Below are 23,581 nucleotides of genomic sequence, written 5' to 3'. Positions count from 1 at the left end.
TAGCCAGCATCTATTGATTTTTTTAATGTGCCTAGACTGACTGTAAATTTCATGAATTGTCACATTCAAACCTCATCACAACTTTAAGAAATAGACACAGATAGGGAAAGATTTTCCACAAGAATTATGAAGCAGATCAAAAGTTTAATCTTACTGTAACAGCTGAGAATCACTGATGTGAACCACAGGACAAAACTTGGTGAGGGAATATTAAGCCTTATCAGAGCTGGATTGCTGATATTATGTTTCTGTTGTTGCTTGTCTTGTCCTGGGGATAGGATGAAGATAGATAACTGACATCTCGACCAAACTCTCTGTACCTTCCAAAATATGTCCATAGGTGAGCAGTATATACTAGATAGTCAATAAATGATTGTTGAATGACTTAAGTAACAGATCCGTATTCAAAGCAGGATTTGTATACTATATTCTTAGGGTCTAAAAGATACCAAACATAGCATCAGGTTGATGTTGAATAATGGTATGTAATTTATTTTCATGACTGCCCAGCTGAACAAGTCTATTTTGAAGTCCATTTTGAGGCAATAGACGCATTTCTGTGTTAAATTGTTAGCAATACTTGAGTTTTGATACATCTTTAATTATATTTAAGGATTATTACACTGAGACAGTTGTTGATCATTAATGTAGAATCTAATGGGTACATTTATCATTTCCTAATCATACTGAGCTTTGAGCTTTTGGTTATCTGTTTTCCAAGAAAGTAGAAATGTTGTTTCTTAGAATAAAAACGTTCTTTGTAATGTGAGCAGTAGATTGAAGCTGTGCAGATTGGTTCTTTAATGAAATAGGCAATATTCCAATGGAACTGACAAGCTTTATTTCTATTTGTTGTATTTTTTTCTCATTACAGATGGACCCAATTCAGAAAGCTGTAATAAATCATACATTTGGGGTTCCTCTTCCCCATCGAAGAAAGCAAATCATATCATGCAACATTTGCCAGTTGAGATTTAATTCTGATGTAAGTTTATCATTTAGTATTCACTAAAAAATGTATTATGCTGTTCTGATCCTGCAGGAGAAAATATTTTTTAAAACACTTTTCTCCAATAGCTGAGCATGTCAAAATTCAAAGATAGCATTCCATTCCTTATGTGCTTTGATTTTGGAGTTTACTATATTGTGCTTAGGTTTTTACTATACAAAATCCATACACATCAAGTTTTTATACTTGCAGTTTAGTGTTTGTTTATTTTATTTTATTTTATTTGGTCTCTTGGGAATGCTACATGTAGGTAATACACTTTGCCCTTGGGAATAGGACTAATGGGGCTTTCAATACATTACACCTCTGAAATAATGTAGGTAACAAATCATATTTTGAGGCCAATAGTTTGGCTCTGTAAACTTTTTTTGCCTAACGTGAAAGCCCCAAATTCCAGATCAGCCCTTGTGTCCTTACTTATATTTGTGTTAGAAATCTCAAGTTATTGTCCTAGGAATATTAACATTTTAACAGGGGATCCTAAAAACCTCAAATCATTTAAGCCTCAAAACAAGAAAACTTAAGTGGAAAACACAGAACGGAAATATGTGTGGACCTATCCAGTGCTTTGCAACTTATTCAGGGAGTTATTCACACCTTTTATACCTTTTCTAGGATCAGGGAGGACTCTGGATCCATCACAGTGATATCAATTTTGACTTGTATAAACCTTAAGCAAATGAGAGTTAAAGTCCTTTCTTGTCACATTTATACTTACTTAGTAGTATTCTGTTATGACAGAAATGTGTTTTGACAAATTTTGGTTACAAGAAGTTCCCTTGAGATACCATTATTTGAAGATATTATGTATCCTTAATCTTAAGGCTATGTACACATAATGTTTGTCATAGAAAATATATTTGCTCAATTATTTTTTATAACGAATATACCAGCATTGTGATAATTAAATAAAAAAAAAAACATAATTTTGACTTGTGGCCAATTTGAATAATCTGTTTTCCCCTTTCCCCACTAAACCTGCTTTAGTGTGGGGTTAGTTCTGAGAGATGCTGAAGAGAGAGGGAGTGTTGGTTGGAAAGAAATAGAAATTGGACACTGTTCATACTGTAGGCAAACAGAGGGGCCAGCCCTATCAAAATGGACTCCTCTAAGGTGCCGTGATCTAATCCTAGTCTGATAGTGTGAAGATGACCAAACAGATCTGGATTCTGGAGAATGTTAAGCCTTCCAGTATTTAATCTCTCCAGTCAAGTAGCTCCCTTGGATGTTCTTGTGATGAGGATAAGATAGAAGATAATAAGCTATAGGAAATAGAGGTGGCATAAATAAAGTTGTTTGTTTCATCTGTGAGGAGAAGACTTCATTTTGCATAAGGATTGCTGTTGTTTTATGTACTCATACCTACTAGGACAATCAGGTAATTTTATAACATCACTTTTGTTTACTTAAGAAAGAGAAGAGTAGATTTCCTATTTAGTACCTGTCTTAGTCTCTTTGGCCTGCTAAAACAAAATAAACTAAGTAGCTTATAAACTATAGAAATTTATTTCTCACAGTTCTGGAGGCTGAGAAGTCCAAGATCAAGGTGCTGGAAAATTCAGTGTCTGGTAGGGGCCTACTTTCTGGTTCATAGATGGTGCATTTTAAGTATATTCTCTCATATAGTAAAAAGGATAAAGGAGCTCCCTTGGGCCTATATAATTTTATGTATGTATTTATGCCAAAATTGTGTTTATTGTAGTAGCATTGTTTTTTAATTATAAAAGTTCAAAGACAATTCTTTGCCCCAAGATATGGCAATAGTTACATTAGTTGACTCATCCAGTTATTTGAGTATAGTATAATCATTGAAATGTTTATAAAAACCATGTAATAACTTTGAAAATGTTTATAAAAGAAAGTTAAATAAGTTAAGAAGGATTATGTCTAGTCCGTTTTAATTCTTAATCAGGAAATGCAGATAAGAAGGATCCAGCAAGTCAATGTACTAATGGTATCCACTTTTGGAAGAGGATAGAATGGTAGAAAGCACAGCAGGAATGAGGAATGGACTCTAAATGAGTTAGCATGTCTTAGCTGTGACTTATTATGTTATACTCAAGTAAGGTCTCTTTCCCTCAACTTTCCCAATTTTGTAAAATGGGGGGATAATATAAATATTAGAAGTACTGTTTCAATAAATCAATTAACACATATAAAGCATTTAGAATATCACCTGAAACAAGCAAGCATCTTTAAATACTAACTATAAACTATGTAATAGATGCTCTACCTTTCTGTATCGTATTTTATATTTATTTATTTATTTATTTATTTTTATTTCATAATATTATGGGGATATAAACATTTTGGTTACTTAAATTGCTTTTGTACCATTTTGGTCAAAATTATAAGTGTACCCATCCATTAGATAGTGTGCATTGTACCTGTTAGGTGTGAATTTACCCATCCCTTCCTCCCCCCTCCCACCTGCTTGATTTATGATGAATTTTATTTCTATATATACACATAAGTGTTCATCATTTAGTTCTAATTTAATGGTGAGTACAGGTGGTATTTGTTTTTCCACTCTTGTGACAGTTCACTTAAAAGAATGCTCTCCAGCTCCATCCAGGTTAGTACAAGAGGTATTAGTTCACCGGTTTTTATGGCTGAGCAGTACTCCATGGAGTGTGTGTGGGTGTGGGTGTTTGTGTGTATGTATATATATACATATACACCACATTTTATTAATCTACTTATATACTGATGGGCACTTGGGTTGTTCCCACATCTTTGCAATTGTGAATTGTGCTGCTATAAACATTCCAGTGCAGATGTCTTTTTTATAGAATGTCCTTTTTTCCTTTGTGTAAATACCCAGTAGTAGGACTGCTGGGTCAAATGCTAGTTCTATTTTTAGTTCTTTGAGGTATCTCATACTGCTTTCCATAGAAGTTGTACTAGTTTCCAGTCCCACCAACAGTGTATGAGTGTTCCTATCTCTGCATCCACACTAACATTTGTTATTTTTGGAATTTTTGATAAAAGCCATTCTCACTGGAGTTAGGTGATATCTCATTGTGGTTTTGATTTGCATTTCTGTGATGGTTAGAGATGTTGATCATTTTTTGATATGTTTGTTGGTCATTTGTCTGTCTTCTTTTGCAAAGTTTCTGTTCATGTTGTTTACTTTCTTTTTAATGGGGTTGTTTGATTTTTTTTCTTGCTGATTTGCTTGATTTCTTTATAGATCCTCATTATCAGCCCTTTATTGGATGTATAGCATGCAAATATATTCTCCCATTCTATAGGTTGTCTATTGGCTCTAATGATTGTTTCCTTGCTATGCAGAAACTTTTTAATTTGACCATGTCCCATTTATTTTTGTTGTTGTTGTGATTGCTTTGGGGACCTTCTTCATAAATTCTTTGCCTAGGACAATGACCATAAGAGTTCTTCCAACATTTTCTTCTAGAATTCTTAGTTTCATGCCTTAGGTTTAAGTCTGTATCCATTGTGAGTTGATTTTTGTGAATGATGAGAGTTGTGGATCCTGTTTCATTCTTCTACATGTGGCTATCCAATTTTCTCAGCACTGTTTAGGGATTCTTTCCCCCAGTGTATGTTTTTGTCTGCTTTGTCAAAGATCATATGGTAATATGAGGATGGTTTTATATCTGGGGTTTCTGTTCTGATCTATTGGTCTATGTCTCTGTTCTTGTGCCAAAGTTAAATGCTGTTTTAGTTACAATTGCCTTGTAGATTAGTTTGAAGTCTGGTAAATTGATACCTCCCAATTTGTTCTTTTTGCTTAAGGTTGCTTTTGCTATATGGGGTCTTCTTTGGTTCCATACAAAGCATAGAATTATTTTTTCTAGATTTGTAAAAAATGATGTTGGTATTTTAATAGGGATTGCATTGACTCTGTAGATCACTTTGGTAGTATAGACATTTTAACAATGTTGATTCTACCGATTCTATCGATCCATGAGCATGGTATGTTTTTCAATCTGTTTATGTCCTATGCTATATTCTTCCACAGTTTTCCTCGGGCCTATTTTATAAGGGCACTAATTCCATCCTGAGGGTTCTTCCCTCACAACCTAATCACCTCCCAAGAGACCCTACATCCTAATGCCATCATTTTGGAGGTTAGAATTTGAACGTATGATCTGAATTTGGCAAGAATATAAACATTCAGTCCATAGCAGCACTTAAATGATATTTGCTGCTAAAAAGAAAGAATACACATATGGCATTTTATTTGAAGAGATGTCTTTTGTATATTTGTTTATTTGTTCAGTTTTTAATACTGAGCACTTTTATTTGAATTATGTAAATTTATCACGGGATTGTTTATTAACAATATTTTCCAGTGATGATAGTTACATAATATTCTCTACCAGCTGTTTTATAGAATTCTCCTAACATGAAAATCAGAGTTTGAACTGGGCTGTGTGCAGTGGCTCAATGCCTATAAGCCTAGCACTCTGGGAGGCCAAAGCAAGAGGATCACTTGAGCTCAGAAGTTCAAGACCAACCTGCGCAAAAGCTAGACCCTGTCTCTACTTTAAATTAAAAAAATTAGCTGGGCCTTGTGGTGTGAGCCTATAGTCCCAGCTACTTGGGAAGCTGGGGCAGGAAGATTGCTTGAGCCCAGAAGTTTGAGGTTGCAGTGAGCTGTGATGACATTACTGCACTCTAGCCCTGGCTACAGAGTGAGACTGTCTCAAAAAAATAAAGAAAGAAAGAATTTTGAATTCAATAGTTGTAACTTTGATCATTTTTAAATGCTTAAAAGACAATCATAGAGTTTCATAATTGTTATTTTAAGTGGCTCCCTTTTAGTTCTTTTCTTTTTAAATTGTATTGATACTTCACTTTGGAATTGATCAGATAATGATGTAAAATCTCCCAGGAACCATGTTGCCAGCTTCTTACGTCTAATGAGGCTATTTCAAATATCTCTTCCTGCCAATGATTCATTGTCAATATTCTGTTCTCTATTAGCAATACTTCCTGTAAACTAAGAATCAGAAAGGGACTTCAAGTTCATTGAATCTGATCTTCCACTGAGTGAAAGAATCCCATATGTCATGTCCATTTCAGTTCTTTTGGTTGATTATTCCAAGTGATAGAATAATCACAGCTTCCAGAGAGTGGTTCTGTTTTTATGAGTGTCTCAAATTCTGTAGATTGATATCAAAGTCATGTTAGGACATTTTGGAAATATTATCAGATATGCTTTAGGAATTATATACACACATATATGATTATTCACATTAACATAAAGAACATCACATAAGGAATATTAACATATTCTTTTCTAAGATGTAATCTTATTTCTTTGGTAACAGAAAGAAGCAATTTATTGTATTATGGAAGTTTCTATGTGATGTACGAATCAATATGTGTTTATTAAAGACAGTTGGCTTCTCATTCTTATAACTTTGCTTTCAGGTCTGTCCAGCATGTGGTAAATGGAAAATGGGCAAAGTATTTGGGGGAAATCTTTCATGAAAGGAAGAGTCCATTGATGCTACAAACTTCATTGCTGTCTTTTAAGAAATTGACTCAGCCATCCCAACCTTCAGCAATCACCACCTTTACCATTAAGCAGCCAACTACATTGAGGCAAGCCCCTCCACTAGCAAAAAGATTGTAACTCACTGAAGGCTCATAAGATTGTTAGTATTATTTTAATAATAAAGCATTTTTAAATTAAGGTATGTGCATTATATTTTGAGGCTCAGTGCTGTTGCACACTTCATAGACTACAGCATAGTGTAAGCATAACTTTTATATGCACTGGGAAATGAGAAAATCCATGTGACTCACTTAATTGTGATTCACTTTATTGCAGTCTTCTGGAACAAAATCTGCACCATCTCCGAGGTGTGTCTGTATCATTTTACAGTTCTGTAGGAGAAAAGTCTTAAATGAATCTCACTAGGATAAAATCAAGGTGTCCTCAAGATTATGTTCTTTCTGGAGGCTTTAGAGGAGGATCCAGTGTTTTCCTTTCTTTTTTTTTTTTTCCAGTTTCTGGAGGCTGCCTACATTCCTTGGCTTGTGATGCCATCCCATCCTCGAAAACAGCAATAGCCAATTGAGTCCTTCTCATTCCTAACCATTCTGACTTTCAGTCCTTGCCTCTCTCTTCCACATTTACAGACCCTTGTGATCACAATGGGCCCACTTGGATAATTCAGGATAGTTTCCCTATTTCGTGATCAGCTGATTAGCAACCTTATTTCTATCTGCTAACCTAATCTCCCTTTGTTTTATAATATAATGCCTTCATAGTAATCAGGATTTAAACATCTTTGGGAACACATTAATTTGCCTACCATAGATATTGTGGTTTATTTGGATGTTAGATGTAGGTTTGAACTAAATTTCATTACCACTTGAATTTTTCAGATAATTACTCAGTTCAGTTTCATTGGTCTATGCAAGCTAGACCCATATGAATTCATTGACCTTACACTTTGTTTCATACAGAACCTTGGATGTAAATTCACTGTGCAGTGTTAATTTTAAATATTGAAGTTTTATTTTTTTAAATAGGAAGATCCAATGCTGAGTTTATTCATGGCATAGCAACATTTTAACTATGTTTTACAAACAAAACATAATCATTGCAGAATTAAAATAGAGGAATAGAAACTCTCTAAGAAACTTAAAAAAATATTTTTGTATTATTATATATCAATAAGAGGAACTCATGTATTAGAATATTGACCAGCCATGCCTATAAGTACTACCATGTTTCCCCGAAAATAAGACCTACCCGTAAAATAAGCCCTAGCAGGATTTCTAAGCATTTGCACACTATAAACCCTACACTGAAAATAAGACCTAGTGATAGGTGTGGCTACGCAGCATATCTGCACAACCCATGCATTTCTCGTGGAGCGGTAAAGAAGACGAGCAACCCTTCTCATCTTCCCCATTGTGACAGCTACTATCCCAGAAGTAACCGGAAAGGTGCAGGCAGCCCCACCAACAAGGTGGGCTCCCCCATCAGGTCCCGGCCATTCTGTGCGTGCTGCAAACTGAGGCTTTGAGGGGAAAATAACACATCCCCTGAAAATAAGTGTGTCTTCTTGAAAATAAGATGTCTTCTTGAGGAAAAATAAATATAAGACCCTGTCTTATTTTCGGGGAAACACAGTAATTGTATAAAATATTTCTATACTGAATTCCAAGATCAATTGGATTTATCAGTCGTCCTTATATGAGAAGATAATTCCTATATAAAGAAAAACCACAATGTAAATATACATATATATTGGATATATTGGATCAAATATACATATATATTGGATCATATATTGGATCCAATATGCATCATATTGGATCATTTTAATCCCAAGAAAAGTCTTCTAATCCCAGTAAAACAGCCCTTCTGTTCTTTCCAGGTAAATCTGGAATTTGTGTTCCTGTCTCCTTTTTAGACCTAGAATCTTTCTGGAAAAATAACACTGTAATTCAGTTGTATGCTTGGCTGAATACTCTACAACATAGGAAAGTATTTTTGCCTTATGAACCTTTTTACATTTCAAAGCCTCTTCTCCTTCCAATGAAAATAATAGCTTATAGTTCTTTTCATCTTTGGATCATGAAAATTCAATTTCCTTTCCCTCTAAGCTTTTATTTATCTTTTTAACCCTTTATATCATAAACTGCATAGTTTGGTGTCTCACCATACCTATTTCCTGTATGATCCAGTTCCCATTTTTGTCCCTGCAGATAGTTTTTTAAATGTCATTGATTATATTGTATGCATTTTAAATCAGATTGCCTTTTCCTAGTATAGGCTTTTTCTTAATAAAACCTCTTCTCGACATTCATATGAAACATAAATAGGGTTATGTAAAAAGCTTCCAATTAAAGACTAAAGGGTTATAATTTGTCCGATTATTTTATCAGCATCTTAAAATAAGCATAAATTGCCATGTGGCCTGGGCAAGTTATTAAGTGTGCCTTTGAAAGACAATTTATAGCAGGCCCAACATGCATGTATGTGTATTAAATGAAGTAGAGAATGAATACTCAATGATTGTTTATAGAATGGGAAATAGGATCTCAGATCCCAAACTAAGGAATTATAAAATTGTAGTATCTTAGTGTTATTATAATTAACCTTCCAACAACAGAATTTCATATTATGTTAGGCACAGAAGAGACCTTTTGCTAATTTCACATGCAAAACCTGAGGTGCAGGGTGTGCAGGAGATCTGTACAAGGCCATGTGGCCACTAGCTGGCTGGATAGGGCCAGTGTTTTCTTCTCTGCTGTTTACACCACATCTGGTCAGGGTAGGACGGCAAGTCCATTCTGAAGTTCCAGTGGATGCAACAACAACTTCACAGAGCAAGATCTGTGTGTTTCCTCCTTAGTCAGGCAGTCCTAGATAGAAGGCCTCGAGGTTTCGTTCCTTATGGAACTAACCAGAAGGAAGCAGAGCTGTTACAGAAAGCCATTCAGGGGGCTACATCTCACACACAGGTGCTCATGAGTCCTCTCATATGGTATTACTTGTATTCAGTCACACACAATGCAAGCACAAACATGTGGAAAGTTTAAATTGAAATTCAGATTCATAAACTATAATGCAGTAACAAGAAGTCCTCTAGGACTTGGACTGTCAAGCATCAGTTACTTTGGGGAACTGTTTGATACACCAGAAGGGGGAAACACAAACCTCATTAAAGCATAACATTGTTTGGAGACCTCATACTCCCCTAAAAGGGGATCCTTGGGATCATCACCAATATCATTGATAACTTTTCCAATGGTATTATAAAGTAAAAATTACTTTTTCTGCACTTTAGAACCCAGATATGTAGTGAAACTAAGCTATGTCTCTGTATTTAATTCATATCTCTTAGGCATAGCAGCCATAACCAAGTATGTCACTATAATGATAAATATGCTGATAGAAGTAGTCTTTTTTACCAAATGATTAAATTAGATAATTAAGCTTACTCAACATCATGGCTTAAGATATCTTGTTAATATTTAAATCAATATTATTGGTGAGGTTGATGTTTAAAAGAAATACTGCTTAGGTGGGGTAAACACAAAAACTAATAGAGGTTGTGTTGGCATCAAAGAACTATTCTTTTACTTCTTTCTCCTTTTGCTTTATTTTCCAAACATCCTTTACAAGTATGCTTGAATTCTATGAAGGAAAAGGGAATTCTTCTATCTATTATTCTGTTACGGTTTTTAAGGCACATATTTTGTCTCAAATTGTAAATACCATTTTTACAACCTCAGTTGCAGTTTTCTACAGATTTCCTTAAGAACGGCCAGTTAGAGTACAGATACTATCGTTTTCACATTGGTTTCAGGATTTTATTACACATCCTATGAGAAAGGTTAATAAAAACCTGTGTGTATGAGATGTGCATCTAATGCCAAACCTGAAAGCAGCCTCTGGGAAAGCAGAGTGAAATGGTAGGAAAATCATCACGTTAGGAATTAAGCAACGTGTTGTCTAGAGTTTCCTCCTCTGTTTGATCACATGTCTTTGGGCTCTGCATTGAACTTATAGGTTCCACAAACATTTAATTTCAAATGAATAGCCATACTTTATAGGGATGCTGTAAGAATTAAATAAAATATGACATGTAGCCAATTGAATTACAAACTGTGTAGTAAATGAAATTGAAAGGCCGTTTTTATTGTATAGGATAAAAAAATGCAGTTATCTTTTCCTTTGAATGTTAAACTATTCCTTAATAATATCAAAATTCAAAAATATCTTTGCTTTTTTAAAAAAAGTATTTAAAAGGATCTATTTTGTTTAAAACGTTTGTATTTTGTGTGTTTTTCTGTTAAGCTATGAGACATTCACTCTTGGTAATTTTTTGCCTTTTAAAAAAATGCAGGGACAGCTTGTTCCTGGCAAACCTGCATCTATTAAAAACTTTCAACCGCTGCTGCTGCTGCTGCTGTGTCCCAGAGGATGTTATGAGGGTCCCAGTTATAAATGAAATTTTCATGCAGCTTTGAAACATCTCTTTCATAAAAGAGTGTCGTCTGTCTGTAGGACTCAGAGTTTTCTGGAGCTTTGGCCTGAGCACTATGGTCTTCCCACTGGGTGCTTTTTTCTTCTTCAAAAGCAGTCCTTTGACAGGGCCATTCTGCTTGCATATACGGGAGACATATCTGGGCAGTTGATGGGGGTTAGTCGTGCTGCCAGGTCACCCTTTTGTGAGGAGCCAGCTCTGGAGAGTGTGGTGATGGCCTATAGGTTGTGGCAATGTTTGAAACAAGTGACTGGGAGGTCGCTTTTGAAGGGCTTATACTGCGAGTGTGTGTTTGGGGGCACATTTCATCCTCAGCCTCGCTAGCTTCCATTTCCTGAATGGAACCTACAGCTCCGTCAGGACTTTTCAGAAAAAAAAAAAAAAAAAAAAAAAACTGAAACAGAAGGATCAAGCAAGAAATATTGGGTCTAGCTGTTAGAGATTTCAGGAGAAAATGAGCCAGCCAAGAACATAAGAATCTATTTAAGCAGTGTGCTTCTTTGGCAGGATTTTTAAAATAAAACCCCAACTATTGGGTCATTTCAGGACTCTCTCTGAAATCAGGCTTTAGTACTCCAGAGTTTCATCTGGGGATTGAGGGAAGGAGAAAGGACTGAGAATTGAGAAATCTTTATAAAAGAGTCCATATTTCTCTGAGTTTCTTTTCTTTATAAACAAAATAATAAAATTTATTGTTCTAGCAAACTTCTCCTAAACATGGGAAATTTAACCTTGAATGTCTAGAAAAAGAAAGCTGATTTTAGATATGACTAGTAAATGCATACTTAACCTCCAGTAAACAAAGAGATATTTGCATTTCTATATACTATTTTAAGCAACTCAAGCCACTCATAGTTGTTTTATATTAGTGCATTGAGATGTCTAGGATATCATTCTATTTATAGATTGTATAGATGGAGAAAGCAAAGGCCGGAATATTTAGTTGACTTTTTCAAGGCTCTTTTAACAGCTAATTGGACGAGAAATAGGACTTTTAAGTCCCAATATAGTCCAATATAGTATTTTTATTTATCATAGCAGGTGCCATACCATAGGGGAAATTTATTTTGAGAATTGCATTGACATCAGCTGATAGTTTTCAACTAAGACAATTGGCCACTTAAGTCTACACACAATGCAGAAGTTCATCAAGGGTGGATACCAATAGTATACTCATGGGTTGCTGGAATACAGGAACACATTTCAAAATTGGCAGCCACTTAAAAGGCATTAATATTATAGTAAATAAGTACATATTGAAGGAAGTAAGAGAGAATCTGTGCTGAGAGTCTGTTTCATTGAATGCAAAGAGTTTAAGAAGAGGGTTAAGCATGGGGAAAAAAAGCATGGAAAGACAGAAGGTGGAGGGTAGAATGTGGCAGTGAAGCAAGAGGTGTTTCCAATTAAATGAACTAAAAGTTGTCCATGGGCCCCTAGAAAATGAGACAAGAAGCCATTAATGCTAGGAAGGCTTTACAAGTCTTAAATATCACTCAACAAACATTGAGTAAATAAATGAATGAAGTGCTCAAAACCAGAAACAGTTTTCCCTATTGCCATGACAAGGACATGAAGATAGAAAGGGGAATCTCTAAGATGTTCTAACTTTCAGCTTCACTAAGGGACATTAAAAATAGCTAGATATTTTTCTTTTTCTTTTTTTTAATTTTAGCATATTATAGGGGTACAAATGTTAAGGTTATGTATATTGCTCTTGCCCTCCCCCCTCGATTCAGAATTTCAAGCATATCCATCCCCTAATGGTGCACATGACACTCATTATGTATGTATATACCTATCCCCTCCTCCCACCTTCCACGTGCCCGACACCCGATAAATGTCCACTTAGGACATTTGTGTCCTATATGTCCACTTAGGTGTTGATCACGAAGTGCCCATCAATACATGAGTGGATTAATAAAATGTGGTATGTGCATAGCATGGAGTACTATTCAGCTATAAGAAACAACAGTGATATAGTAGCTCAGGTATTTTCCGGGATAGAGCTGGAACCCATTCTACTAAGTGAAGTATCCCAAGAATGGAAAAATAAGCACCACATGTATTCACCATCAAATTGGTTTCACTGATCAACACTTAAATGGACATATAGGAATAATATTTAGCGGGTGTCAGGCAGGTGGGACGGGGGAGGAGGGGATGGGTATATACATACATAATGAGTGCTATGTGCACCATCTCGGGGATGGACACGCTTGAAGCTCTGACTCGAGGGGGGATGGGAGTAAGGGCAATATATGTAACCTTAACATTTGTACCCCCATAATATGCTGAAATAAAATAATGTTTCCTAGATTATACACACGCACACACAAATGGAAATCCAAAGATAAAATGTGCTCATACCTTTTCATTGATTATAGTCATTGTTTATCAAGACTCCTGGTTTGTTGTTGTTTTGTTTCATTATAGTTTATTTCAGCCTTTTATAAATCATCAGTTTCACCACATCCCCCAAAACTAGGATAGTAGAGAGGTTTGAGGAAAAGGTAACTCATATTACTGTCTGTTCTTGTGTCATTTTGCGGTTTGTGGCACTTTGTATCCTTTTCTTCCTGACAGTTGCTAATTGTTATTGTCTCATTTTTACTGTGTCCTATTCTCTGTATTAATTAAGTAGAGTAATTGTGATAAAATATATTTACCTTTCCCAATTGTATACATGGCCCCAAATCTCTATAAAGATCAAATGAACCTCCCATTCATTTTTACCTTCTTCACACTAAAAGTTTTTTATGGTGGTTTGTTTAGGAGTGCTAATTTGGTTTGATCCTGGGCTTAAGGGGACTGAAATTATACCAGGCATGCTATAAATTACACACTAGATTGGGATTACATTGCTAGAATTTCTTTTTCTTTCTTTCTTTTTTTTTTTTTTTTGAGACAGAGTCTTACTCTGTTGACTGGGCTAGTGTGCTGTGGCATCAGCCTAGCTCACAGCAACCTCAAACTCCTGGGCTCAAGCGATTCTTCTACCTCAGCCTCCCGAGTAGCTGGGACTATAGGCATGTGCCACCATGCCAGGCTAATTTTTTCTGTATATATTTTTAGTTGGCCAATTAATTTCATTCTTTCTATTTTTAGTAGAGATGGGGGTCTTGCTCTTGCTCAGGCTAGTTTTGAACTCATGACCTTTGAACAATCCAGTCACCTCAGCCTCCCAGAGTGCTAAGATTACAGGCATGAGCCACCTCGCTTGGCCTACATTGCTAGAATTTCTTAGATGACTTTAGAACCAGAACTTGGAGAATAGAAAATGAATACATAGTAAAACTATCAAGCTTCCTATTCTATGGATCTCTGCATGATCTAGGTACTCTTTTAGAATGCTGTACTTAGTCCCAATATTCTGGCCCAGATTCACCTTGTTGAAGCCTGCCAAACCTCATTGTAAATGCAAAATACTGCCTCTGGGATCGGTTGTCTTAGTCCAAATCTATGTTTTGATATAAATTGAATCGGAGAGTGGTAAAGGTTGCAGTGGTTTTGTGAACTCTTACCTTGTGAGGAGGGAGCTGAATAGAAGTGGAGGCATGGTATGCTGTGAAAGTTTAATTCTCTGGGCCCAGGTGTGATTTGCAATGATACTTTGAGAAGCAGAGAGATCTTTGCATAATCACACAAGTTACATTGTGTATATGGTTACTCTTTATTGGGCATAAATGAGCTTTTAAATTCCTTATATAGGAAATCTGGGGAGATTAATGTATGGCAAATTTATTCTTATCAGGTTTATCAGGACATCAGGTCCATCTGCACAACTTTTAACCTTCTCTTGGATTCCTTTATAAATAAGATTTTAAAAGGTAGTCTCTGAACAGGTTTTATCCATTTCCCAAGCAGAGCTTATTTTCTCTGCATCAGCGAACTTGTCATGATAATCAACTTTTTTGTCCCAACCATCAATCACTCTTGATTACAGCTGGGTAGAAGTTCTGTTCTGTTGATCAGCTCATCAGTGCACATAATATTACACCTGGAGGCCAGTACAAATCATCCCTCGATGGGAAAAGCATTTTCCTTCAAGGCTTTTGTCGACGGTTTTATCATTTACATTTAGGTCTCATTGAGTTGTCATGTCTATCTTTGACTCTATCTTCCCTCTCATGTGAAATATTCTACCAAAATAGTTCTCAAAGTTTGCTTGATTATTTATACTATATTGTTATTATGCTGTTTTTGCCTTTTTAATTCAAAGGAGGAGCTTATGAGATATTGTCTCATTATTAGCATACTACTCTTTTCCAGTTCTTAATGCAGATATTGTAGAACTTAAAATCATATGAATTATAATTCAATGAATATTCAGTACTTATGTAAAAATCAGTTTAGCATATGTTTTACTAGAATGTTTGCAAGTCTAATTTTGTTGATTTTTAATGGTTCTTAAGTTAGGTTTTTGTTTAAGTTTTGGCTTGGGCTAGGGAATATTTATCTTTAATTTTCATCTTATTTTAAGTAACACTAGTTATCCTCATGGTTTAAAAAGACATTGAGAAGTAAATATTTTAAAATCAAGTGCTCAAAGTCAGCATTACCCTTACACTGTGTCTGTAACGTAAGTTATATATAGCAAAAGTATTTCTTATTTCTTTAAACAGTAGCATTTTCAGGACTGTTGCTGGAGCAATTTACATTATCATGGTAAAACATTTATTGATTTCATAAAGTATTTAAAAAACTTTATGAAATCAATACATCTGATTTAAAAATCTTTAATATGTCCTTTGTGTGTTTCATAAAGAAACTCTTTTTCTCTTTTTGGTATTTTGTTGTATTTTTATTACTTTATAATACCTGAAACAATAATTTAGAGAATTATCAAAGGTATTTTAACACTTAGAGTACAAAGTATAAATAAAACAGAATAACATATGAAATTATAGGATAATGTGGATTTAATTAGAAATCACATCTTTCTACTAAAAGGCTTAATTAGAAAACCTGAAATTCCTTTTATGGATGGACTTCCTGTGACAATGATATATTTCTATGTTTGATTGAAATAAGCCAACAAAAATGGTTCTGTGTTTTCATTCCATTATCAGCATTTAGACATTATTGGTTCTCACTTTAATCTGTGAAACAAGACCGGGGCAAATGGCATCAATTAATGAGAAGTAATCTATATAGAAATGTATATACTACATAACACTGGAAGGGTTTTCACTGTTTTGAAAGCTGAGCTAAAAGCTCAAAATGTTCTACTGATATCTCTGTGGTCTTGAATCTTCCCAGGATAGGAGTTGATCAGTTTTGCCAAGTGGTGCATTGTCCTCATGCAGGTTTAAAAATTAACTTGAATATTTTGTTGCATTCCCTGTTGTTCCTTATTAGCAGTCATCAGACTGTGTCTTCTCATGAAGTGTAAGTCAAATAGTTCATCTCTTCTCAGCCCACAGAGGCTTGTCAAATGGTTTGCCACAACGAACTTTTCATCTTAGCCTACAGTATGATTTGTATGCTTGAAACAGAACTTTTAAACATTAGCCACAGTATATGACCTAATGCTTAACATCGAAAATCAGCCCAACGTAAGTGGCAGTGTTTGTATATTTATAAAACACCCAGATTGCTTGAAAATGTATTACATCTTATTATAGACAGTTTAATATGAAATGACAGGTTTCTGTTTTAAATAAATAACTCTAGTTTCTCTGTCTTTCTTTCTTTCTCTCTCTCCTCTCTCCTGTCTCTCCAGTTTTCCCCCTCTGGAGATATTTGGTTCCATTATAATTCTATTAGCATATTAAATGTTGGCAGAAAATGTGATACAGATTTGGGAAGTAACATATTTGTGGTAGGATCCAGTTACTAAAACTTTGACCCTGCCATCTCCTGTAATTTCAAATGACTTGCCAATCTTTTAATTAAAAAATGCCAAGAATTAAAATCCCAGTGGAAGCAGAGACTCCACCAACAGTGTTTTATGTATAGAGCCAAGTTCCTTTTGTTTTTAAACAAATTCCTTTGACACCGAAGAGGGTTAAAAGAGTGAAAGTTAACATATCATACAACCTATCCTATCTCATGAAGAGTTGTATTCTCTAAAATAGAATTCCCAATTCTGGTTCACAGAAGAAATGCTTCAGTATCTGGAAAAGGAGGAAGGGAGCAAGTTATCAATATAGATATATAGGTGACCTCCACATTTGCACCTCTGGCTGAAATCTCTCCCTCAGCTCCTTACTTAAATTTTTGCCTGCTCACTTAACATCTACACTTGGTTAGCTAATAGATACTTGAAACCTAAAGTATCCAAAAGTAAAGGCAACCTCTCAGCCCTCCAAAACCTGCACCTCAGACTGCATTCTTCTTATAATGGCACCCCTTCTTTCTCTGTTTCTCTGCCTAAATACATTAGAGTCATCCTGTCCTCCTGTCTCATGTACACTAGATCCCATCCTGCACAAACCATGCCAGATGTACCTGCAAAACATACCCAGAATTCGGCTACTTCTCACCATTTTCATACCACCCCTCTGGGCCAAGCCACCATCATCTCTCATCTGTACTATTAGAAACATCTTCTTAACCATTCTCCTTGCTTCCACTTCTTTTATTCATCATTTAAAAAGTCAAGAGCATGTGGCTTTTCTGTTAAAAACCCTCTAATAGTGCTACATTTCCCTTAGATCGAAAGGCAGGATCCTTAGAGTGGCCACACAGCCCTATTAAATGTGGCCTCTGGGAGCCTTCTGACCTCATCTCCTCCCACGGCCCCTCATTCACCCTTCCCCAGGCACACTGGCCTCTTGACCAGGGCTTGGACTAGGTGAGGGGCAAATAAAGCACTGGTCTGAGTGTGAAATATAAGGGGGTGCTGTAACAGTCTCAGTAATCTAGACAAATAATATTTGTTTTTGTAAGTAACATTTTATTGGATCCAGGTGAGTGAGGCAAGATTGTATGAGCGGAGGGTCAGACCCTGTCTTTAGTTAAAATTTTGACATTTTGCTCATCCCGGATTATTTTTGCCTCAATTTTAATTTTTTAAAAATATTGCATTAAATATTACTTATCTTGATTACTGAGTTGATTACTATCATTTGAAACTGTGCTTCTTAGACAAGTGCTTCTTTAACCTCACCCTAGCCCTGGCCCTGCCCTTTCTATACCTTGAATGCTCTGGGGCCACTCATCCCTCTAGGCTTCACACTGACTCTTCTCTCTGCCTGGAGTGCTCCTTCCTCAGATATCTGTGTGGTTTGCTTCTCCAGGCTTTTCTCTAGTGTCACCATCTGATGCTTACTGTGACCATGTATTTAAGATTTCAAACCCCATCATCCCCGCCCTTCTTGCCTGGTGGTTTTTCTCACAAACACTAATTACCTTTCAATATACTACATAATTTACTTATTGATTATGTTCATTGCCCACCTCCAATTAGAATGTAAGCTCCAAATGTAAGCTCCAGGGCAAAGATGTTTGCCTGTTTGGTTCACTGTTTTATCCATGTATTAGAGCATCGCTTGTTAGTGCTTAATAAATATGAATTAAATGCATGAATTAATCACTAAATGAGTACCATGATGCTTACCAGTTATATACATCCAAACGTTCTTTTATCTAAGCTCCATAAAATTTCAGCCCTCTCCAAGTTTGTCTTTCTTCTTTTTGCTACTCAAACCATAAAAGCCCACACCTCATGACAATAAACAGAGACAGTCTTATGAGAGATGGGAGAAGCTACCTTTGCCCCAGTTCATCTTTGGTGAATGAATATGGTCTTTTTCTTGTGAGCTTACTGACATCATAGTAGTATTTGGCCTGTCCATGGACATTAGATGGTCTTATAGTGGATGCAGGCTTTTCTTGATATCTTAGCCCCTAACGCATTGCTTGGGTCCTCCATTACCCCCTGCACAAACAAATAAGATGAATACCCAGTGACATACATTTCTAATTGTCAGTGAAGGCAATAGTAAAATGAAAGAGAAACGTACTTCATTTCCCAATAAGTTGCTGCTGTTTAATCATTAAGAAAATTTTGGATGATCAAGGGCTTTGGCAGTGCCTCATATTGGAGAACATAGGGGTATATTTGTTAACCATCATAGATCCAGCTTCCTGTTGTGATTATAGGGGATCCAGTATATTTTTTCTCATCCCAATTGAAGCCCCGCTCTATCACAGACTTATGTAGGTCAGTGATATAGACAGCTGTGCATTCAAGAAAACTAAGGGTGACTAGTAATGGCATGGGGTCAGAGAAAAACAGGATCTAGTAATATGCATGGTTAGTGGCACCTTTTTGTTTTTTTTCCCTTTGCATGTTGCTCATGTGAAATAGTGAGCACATGCGAAATTGACTAGGTAGAGCCATGTCATGGGTTAAGAGAGCTTCCAGACTAATATTCAAAATCAAATTATTTAGACTACAAGTTTTTCTCTGCTATATCCAAGAGATGAAAAAGAAGAGACAAATCCCCAAGTAGGTATGTCTTTCCTTTTCTAATCTTTTACTCACAAGAGCAATTTCCTCTTATTCTTACACTGATAATTCTTTGAATAGGTTTAAAGTTCCACAATAATCATTCTCCATGCCTAACTAAACAGGAACAGATAGAAATCCCAGGTTTCTTCAGTAAGCAACTTCCTAATAACTAGGACTGTGTTTTTTTTAAGATTTCATTCAAATGAAGAGAGAAAGATCAAAGGTATTGAATGATTCAGTAAATTCTTCATGTATTAGACATTTTAGAAGGTCACTGTCAACTGGAAGTTAAATGAATAAAAAGAAAAAAAAAGACTTTATCAACTTTGACTGATAATTCATACCTAGAGTAACATGATTCTTTAGAAGCAGGATCAATGATAGGTGCTGATGTTACTACTTGTCTTGCCATCACAAAGAATTCTAGGCAAATTATTATATCCCTGTTGCTGTGTCTTTTAGACAATTTAGTCTAGAGTTTGCACAGTCCTAGATATAAAGAAGACATTATCTACAACTTATTCTGTCTTGGGATCTCAGTTTTACTTATGATAAAAAGAGAGTTGAAGCAGATTTTAAACACCTAGACTCTCTTGCTATGGGACTCCAATACCCTTTATAAGGACAATTGCTGGAAAGAAAGCAAACACAAATGGCAGCTAAATATTTCTTCCTGCATTATACTAGAGGACATCAGAGTGTCTTTCATGAACTATTGCTTCAAAAGCCATCCATCACTGCAACAGTTTTCCCATAGATTAAGGACTAGATTTGCATGCTAAATGATTTCTTACAACAGCTGCTGTAAGATAACTTGGCTGTAAGTTAAGAATTTGTATTTGATCAGCTGCCAGGGAAGATCATAAAATTCAGCTTGGCAACAGAATTTAGGAAAAGAGATCTCCTCAGCCCAGCTGTGCTTTATCCGAGTTAGCAGCATGTGTAAGAGCTCTACTCGAGCTCTCTACTTCTCTGGTTAGTATGGGAGTGATTTGCTGCTGCTGAAAGTTGGGTTTAGTCCCAGTTTCTTTGTGTCAGATCTGAACCACGTTTTGTTGCGTATTTGGGTGAGAGGGTTATGTGAAGCCTGCCTTAGTAAACATCTTAGAGTGTTGATGGAGAAATCTGTTCAAATCTCTGAGTGATCCCTTGACAAATCACCGAGATTCAGCTTTGCACTTGTCTACAATGCAAGTTCAGATGAGAACGGAGTTATTTTACAGTTACTATTTGCTCTAGCCCTGTGAAATGGAAAGACTAAGGGATTTGGATGAGGCTGATCCTATTCTCAACTCTTATTAGTTGTATGATTTTGAACAAGTTTTTTTTTTAACTTCTATGAGTCTCAGATTCCTTCTTTTAAAATGAAAATAATAATATTACCATATAAGATGGCTCTGAAGATTAAAGGGAGTTTTGTAAGCAAAGCAGCAGGTTCACAGTAAGTATTCAGTGTTAATTTTCTTTCTTGTTCGTACTCAATATTGCCATGAAAATAGGAAAATTTTTCATATTCAGTATCTTTCCAAAATCAGCAATTCGGTGACTGTGGCAAAGATTGCTAGATGTCCAATACTTCTATCTTTTTTCCTCAACAATATAATTGAATGTTAATTGAGCTCTGCCAATGTATTCTATCCTTTTGGCTAATTCTTCCTTTCAGTAGAGCTTTGAACATGCATATTCATTAAGTTATTTTTAAAAATATAGATAGATGATATAAATTAATTCTGGGAGCAATTTATAGCTTTACTTGGTAACTGACAGGTTGATTCTGGGTTTTCTGTCTCTTCCTTTCTAATCCTAAACCACAAGATCTTGTATAATAAACGCAGGCTTGACCTAACATTTTTCGAAAATGGTATCCATTGAATTTCTGTTCGGGTATCTAACAGCTGGCATTTTGAGTCATATAGATGGATAGTAAATGCTCAGCTATAGTTATATGCCATCAACAGATTCTCCAAAGGTTTAGTTCTATAGGATTGGAGGAAGATGGCTAGAGTTCAAATACTGAGTGCACCAAAAGTCCCTCACAGAGAACCGGTCTCTATTTTCAAATAAGACAGCATGCACAATAAACAGGCATTTTCCAGCTGTTAAGTAAGAGCTTAGTACTTGTGGTTTTCTAAGTGAGGAAAACTTTCTTGTGTCAGCAGTTCATTCGACAGGCCAATGATGAAGTGACTTGCTCTGCTCATGTTAAATGGTGAAGTGCTTATTTCCCAGTCCATTGGGAAGATTTAGAGCTGCAGCCTACAGGGTGAGGGCCCCCTGCTCTTTCACTCACTGGTGGTTTGGTAGTACATCAGTAATTTCAGGGACCTGTGATGGCTTGTGGCCTTGTTTGTCACTGTAGCTTTATGCATAACTCGTCAATTTATGGCAGTGATTATATCCATCTTCATGGAAGAGAGACCCAGTGTTTGAATCACGAGAACTTTAACCCTCAGATTTCCGAGCCTTTGGGAGGCAGGTGCACAAACTCTCCAAAATCAAAGGCAAGTGATATTTTGGAGTGTCAGATAACAAATTTTATAGCCTATTTGCCTTTGTAAAATAATATACTACCTTAAGTGTGTTGCTTGAACACAACAGTAGCTGGAATAGTGTTTGGCCATTTAGTAAGTGCTGAATGACCTTAGTATATGCTAAAATGAATTGGTGAGGAATAAACAGAACCTGAAAGTCACTAGATATGTTTTCTTTGGAATATTTACTCAGCATATGATATTATGGACAACTGACATATATAAACTTTCGTACAAATTCTGTCTGCATTTATTTCAGGTATGGGTTGTAGATGATTTTTAAAGTATTTTTAATCAGGATTTGAAACTTATATTACAGCTGCATCCAGAAGGAAGCCAAAATGTTCCTTTTTTTGCTTATTTGTTTTTTTTATGGAGACAGGGGTCTCATTATGATGTCTATACTGAAGTGTAGTGGCTATCCTCAGGGGCATCACAGCCTCAAACTGGCCTCCAGGGATCCTTCCACTGCAGCCTCCCAAGTACCTGGGATTATAGGCAAGTGCCACTACACCTGGCCCAAAATGTTCCATTAAAACATATATTAAAGTCTAATTGTCAAAAATCTATATTGAGTTAAATGTGATATTGAATAGGTCAAATGTTTGCAATATGGGTCCTTCTGTTCATCTTTTCATATACCCATCTTCCCACAGCTGGCTGATATAGTCCTATGGGCATATGAAATTGCTGTGTGGTTTTTTCATAAACAGTAAGGATTTATTATATAATAATATCGAAGTCCAAAGGCAAGAGCATTCCAGAGTTAATTCACCAGCTTATGATCTCACCAAGGACCCAAGTGCTTCCCAGCTTTCTGCTCTGCCTCTCCCAATTCTCACCTCCCCTCATGGGGTAGAGATGGTTGCAGAAGTTCTAGACACTGAAAGTAGACACAACCACATTCAGAGAAGGAGGTGCATTTTCTCCTGTGATGTTCTCTCTCCCTCTCTCTCTCATTTTAATAGACTTTATTTTTAGAGCGGTTTTAGCTTCACAAAAACATTGAGCGGAAAGTACAGATATTTCCCATTAACCTCCTGTCCCCAAACCTGCATAGCCTCTGCCATTAGCAACATCCCCACCAGAGTGATACATTTGTTTCCACTGATGAACCTACATTGACGCATTACCAAAGTCCGTATTTTACATTAAGGTTCATTCTTGGTGTTGTACGTTATATGGGTTTGAGCACATTTATAATGACATGTATCCACCATTACAGTATTACACAGAATAGTTTCACTGCCCTAAAAATCCTCTGTGCTTTGCCTATCCATCCTTTGCTCTCCTCTAATCTCTGGCAACCTCTGATATTTTTACTATTTTAGAGTTTTGCCTTTTCCAGAATGTCATATAGTTGGACTCATGTAGATTTTTCAGATAGGCTTTTTCCACTTAATAATTTGCATGAATGTTTCTTCTATGCCTTTTCATAGCTTGATAGCTAGCTTATTTTTAGTATTGAATAATATTCCATTATCTATAAATACCATAATGGCTTATCCATTCACCTCCTGAAAGACATCATGGTTGCTTCCATATTTTAGCAATTATGAATAAAGCTGCTATAAACATCTGTATGCAGTTTTTTGTG

At 35.9% G+C, this 23,581-nt stretch overlaps 1 protein-coding gene across 2 annotated transcripts in view; it reads left to right on the top strand.

The window, feature by feature from the left end:
* The window catches only part of ZNF385D (zinc finger protein 385D), an 844,414-nt gene that overhangs the window by 722,067 nt on the left and 98,766 nt on the right, over positions 1–23,581 (top strand). For both annotated transcript variants that reach the window (XM_020290132.2, XM_012783261.3), the window contains one exon: positions 875–985. In XM_020290132.2, coding sequence (XP_020145721.1) covers positions 875–985 — 111 coding nt within the window. The remainder of the gene's footprint in view (positions 1–874; positions 986–23,581) is intronic.

Source organism: Microcebus murinus, chromosome 1 (assembly GCF_040939455.1).
Source record: "Microcebus murinus isolate Inina chromosome 1, M.murinus_Inina_mat1.0, whole genome shotgun sequence".
NCBI classification, from domain to species: Eukaryota; Metazoa; Chordata; class Mammalia; order Primates; family Cheirogaleidae; genus Microcebus; species Microcebus murinus.
The sequence above is the reverse complement of the archived record's forward strand: the minus strand, read 5'-3'. Positions and strand labels throughout refer to the sequence as shown.